The following is a 4,701-nucleotide window of genomic DNA, read 5'->3' as shown; positions in this document are numbered from 1 at the left end:
CATGATATTTGTGTTCATCGTGAATACTATCGCCTAACCGAGAACACACTTCAGCTTGCAAAGATGAGCAAGCTGCTCATGGCAATCGAACATGGAACTGAGGTCTACAAAGGCAAATCTCTTGATGAGATTGATTTGGGCATACAAAGTGAGTAGAAAATAGATTTCATAATAGAATGCAATTTATACTTAAAAATGCTTTGTTTTTTTTGTTCTACTCGCCACTTTAGTATGTCAAATAAGATAAGTTCACAAAATGTTGTTTTTATCAAAACAGGTGGTTTGTTTTCTGAAGTTAGAGCTGTACAGATGTCTCAAGTCAGTGAAAGTGACACAGAAGTCTTCAATGAGAAGTCTTTGGAACCTGCTCAAGACTCCTATGGTATGAAGCCGTCAGAGCTGTTACCTTGAATATCAGCTTTCTTTCCCGTCTATAAATGACAAAGTAACTAAAAATGTCCATCCTGGTTACTTCTCCTCTTTAAGGGTCCTCCAAACATAAGATGGCATCTGAATAATCTCAAGTTTCAGACGTATGAACATTTTTTGGGTCATGAGAGGAGCACTGTGGAATGAAATATTGCATTATCTGATGAAGACAAGTGACATGTAAGATTGAAAAACCTAAAGTCTAGATGTCTGCAAAACCACCCCAGTTTTAAATGCAGAGATGCATACCATTTTTATAATACATAAGATGGCATCTGAATAATCTCAAGTTTCAGACGTATGAACATTTTTTGGGTCATGAGAGGAGCACTGTGGAATGAAATATTGCATTATCTGATGAAGACAAGTGACATGTAAGATTGAAAAACCTAAAGTCTAGATGTCTGCAAAACCACCCCAGTTTTAAATGCAGAGATGCATACCATTTTTATAATACATTTTTAATAGATGTAAATATAATCAAATTTAAATACACTTTACATCGGAAAAATTAAAAACCACATGCTTCCATCTCTGTAATGCTGTGGTTTGGATTAACCAGGAAAGTAAGATGGGACAGTTATGAAACACCTGCTAAAATCTGGTGATATAAAATGCATTGTTTTGGTGCTTTGTGACAGAAGGTCCAGTTCACCAAATCTGCTTGGCAACAGGTTCTGGTCCTCACATGTGTAGAAGAAAAAGATTTTTTTTATTTCAAGTTTTCTGAATTCTGAAGTGATTCTCTATTGCCACCTCATGATTGATTTGTGTTTTGCACCATTGTAGCTATAGTAGAAATGGTGGCCCTCACAAAGAAGTCACAGAATGTGGGCCACACAAAGGCATAAAGACGTGTATGTGTGTGTGTGTGTGTGTGTGTCTCAGGTGGCAGCTTGGTCTTGATCAATGGACCCCCGAACCATGGGGGGCCTGAGTTGCAGGCCCCCTGTGTGTGTATTTGTATGTTAAACTGGTCAGGTGGTCATCTCAGGCTGTGGGCCCCCAGCCTCTGCAGGACATCCCAAGATAAAGCAGAACTTGTGTTAGATATTTTTAGTCAGATAGAAATTGGATAGATACTTTATGTATTAGAAATGTTTAGTGGAGATAGGATGTCTAGTTAGACTTTTAAATGCTTAGGCCTGCTTATGAGTTTCTACAGGGTACATCTGGTCAAGGATAACTAGAGAGAAGAGTTGATGACTGTCAGCAGACAGGGTGTGAACATTAAAGATTAAATTGAATTAACATATTTATTTAATGTTTATAAATATTTAACTTTTATCACCTGTACATCATAATGATTAATATACTTTACATTTCAACAATGGTGCCCTAGAATTTTAAAGCCCAAAAAACAAATTGATGTATTCATATAATTTGTGTCTTGAATTATTCACACAATGACTGATGAATTGCCCCAAACTGCTCATGAATTTGCTCATGTTCTATTATTACATTACAGTATTACATTTTTTTGTCGAATAACATAACACTGAACATAATATTTTTCAGTCTGTTTTATCAGTGACAGTTTTTAAACAGTTATGCAGAAAAAGAAGAGAAATTAACCAAAAAGTAAACACATAAATGTGTTACAGAAAAGTGATTAGCAAATACTCTTAATATGTGCATGTCTAATGTCGATTTGAAATGGAGCTGTTAATGGGCGGCCGGATCAACTCTTCCATTATTAGTGCAAGGATGTGGCACAACTCCTTGGCCTGAAAGAGAGACAAGAAAAATTATCCTAGCTGACAGCTGACCAGAATGCTGCTTAGCTAACTGGTAATTACTTAACCTCAGTACATTTTTTTAATCTGTCATTTATGCTCTCATATGTTTTTTGTAACCTCATTAAAAGCCAGTAAAATGTAACCCTGACCTTTGCTACACACTTTGCACATTTGAGGAAGGTGATAAAAATGGCCACGATAACACCAAATTATAATAATCAATTAATCAAAGGACAGACAACCAGCCACTTGTTCAATAAATCATTATTTGTTTACTTCAAAAATTCCAAACCTTTCCTTGTTCAGGTTTCTCAACTTTGCAGTTTGTCTTTGTGTTATATAAAAGTAAACTGAACATCTTTGGGATTTCAACTGCTGTGGGACAAAAAGAGTGATTTGAAAATTCCACCTTGGACCTTGGGAAAATGTAATGAACCTTTTCCACTATTTTCAGATATTAATGCAACAAACAATGAATTAAGAAAATAATAAACAGAGTAGTTGCAGCCAAATAAATATTTCCTATTGTACATTATTGAGTTAATAAATTGAATTTTTTACCACTTAAACACAAATAGTCATAGCCATTCCAGTTTTTACTCTCATCTGTATACAAGAATATTTCAGGGTTTTGTCATGTCATGACAAATTTATTCAATGCCACTCACACAATTAAAGAAAACATGAAAGAAATCCATTGCAACTACAGTTTCGGAGACCCCAAATGAACTTGCATGCAATCATCTCTAACAACATTTTCTGAGACCAGGAAACTAGGTAATGTTATGTTAAGTGTCAGGCCAATGAAACAATGCTGAATTCACATATTTTTTTTGTTTGTTTTGTTGTTGTTTTTGCCACCCTGGGGCAGAGTAACAAAAAACTTGTCATCAACATATCAACATATCAACATTGTCTTGTTTTAGTGAGTGTGTTAGCAAACAATTACCTAATCACACATCCTTAAGTCTGGAGGTATCTCAACAAGTGATAGTGTTGTCATTATAGTCATGTTTAGTATCGTGTTTAGTATCATTCTGCTTGTTTAGAACTCAAAGTGCTACAGTTAAAAAATAAAGCATAAGAAGTTATCAACATAATAACATCAGTCCAAAGAGAGACACATTTCAGAAGCAGAACTTACTGTCCCCCCGGACTCTGCATTGTCATGTCTGATTAGAATGCATCTTCTGCATGGTAAGATCAAAACTCTATAAAATATCCTACAGGAATCTAAAAGCCATGAAGGCCCTATCTATTCAGCTCTGGCTAGTCATTCATTATCTTTCACTTTTATACTGCAGCATTCCAAACAATTCATCTGCACAACACAAACCTATGAAAACTGTTTATTTTAACCCAAATCTGTAACATAATAAGACACCCCTGGGTGTATGCATGTATTCCACAAAAACTTCCAACTTGCTTACACACTGGTGCTTTCATAACTGATTTTGCTGCTTCTCAGAGTAACTGACACTCCACATGTCTTTAGGTCTTTGTATCACCTCCAAAATAAATTTATCTCTCTGTTGGCTATTCACTGACTCACTCACAAGAGCTTCATATTTTTTCCCCTTTTTGGTTATTGTATTTGGTTTGTTTTTGGTTTATAGTATTTGTGTGTCACTGTAGTATTAGTCACTTAAGCTGACAAGATTGGCACCTTCTGAAAGATTAATAATGATCATAATTCAAATAGACCTCTCTTGTTTGGCCACTAAGAAGTACGATTCCCCTATTGATATACCTACTCTAATAAAAAGTAGTATATATGTGAGTTATGACAGTTTTTATAATTCCCTAGACTCATAATATCATTTGAGCATCATAAATTCCTACTGTCTATGAGTATAATCTGATGTTTAATTATACAACATCCTACATTTAAACAAGGTGAACATTTAGTCATGCCCCTAAGTCATTACCTCTGTGAGATGGATGGTAACTTTGTTAGGATGAGCTGGATTGCCATAATTGATGCCCACTGCTGGCACTTTCCCTTGTTTCTTGGGAGGGATGGTGCTCATGGACTGAACATCTGCCAGAGGAATCAGAAATGCCCGCTCCTGCAGAGGAAGAGAACATAAACCATCAGATGACTGATGCTAGTATTTCATTAAAAACTGCATATTGGACAATCTGTATATATCATAAGCTTTTGTTATCCACTGGGGATGCTGACCAGTCTTTAGAATTTCTTTCATATCAATAGAGAGATCTGGGTTCCAACACAGGCCAAAAGCTGTTTCAAAATGAAACTTTGCCAGCCTACCAAGATGAAGCTTCTACAGATCATGTTTCAGAATTAGAGTCAGAATTATGTTTATTGACCAAGTAGACCAATAAAACACACAAGGAATTACTTTCCGGAACAGAGGATCTAAACGAAAGGAAAAAGGAAAATATATGCATTTAAAGCAGGAAGAGAATAAAAGAAAAAAGAGAAACTATGTGTGTGTGTGTGTGTGTGTGTGTGTGTGTGTGTGTGTGTGTGTGTTTATATATATATATATATATATACATACACACC

General features: G+C 35.5%; 1 protein-coding gene across 1 annotated transcript in view; it reads right to left on the bottom strand.

Annotated features, from left to right (window-relative positions):
• Positions 1–1,725: 1,725 nt before the first annotated feature.
• The window catches only part of LOC109965097 (unconventional myosin-XV-like), a 27,075-nt gene continuing 24,099 nt past the window's right edge, over positions 1,726–4,701 (bottom strand). The window contains exons 8-9 of the mRNA XM_020608848.1: positions 4,097–4,237; positions 1,726–2,156 (exon numbers count right to left, since the gene is read on the bottom strand). Coding sequence (XP_020464504.1) covers positions 2,070–2,156; positions 4,097–4,237 — 228 coding nt within the window. The 3' untranslated portion in view covers positions 1,726–2,069. The remainder of the gene's footprint in view (positions 2,157–4,096; positions 4,238–4,701) is intronic.

The sequence above is a fragment of the Monopterus albus genome, unplaced genomic scaffold, assembly GCF_001952655.1.
Source record: "Monopterus albus unplaced genomic scaffold, M_albus_1.0 scaffold96.1, whole genome shotgun sequence".
NCBI lineage: Eukaryota > Metazoa > Chordata > Actinopteri > Synbranchiformes > Synbranchidae > Monopterus > Monopterus albus.
The sequence above is the reverse complement of the archived record's forward strand: the minus strand, read 5'-3'. Positions and strand labels throughout refer to the sequence as shown.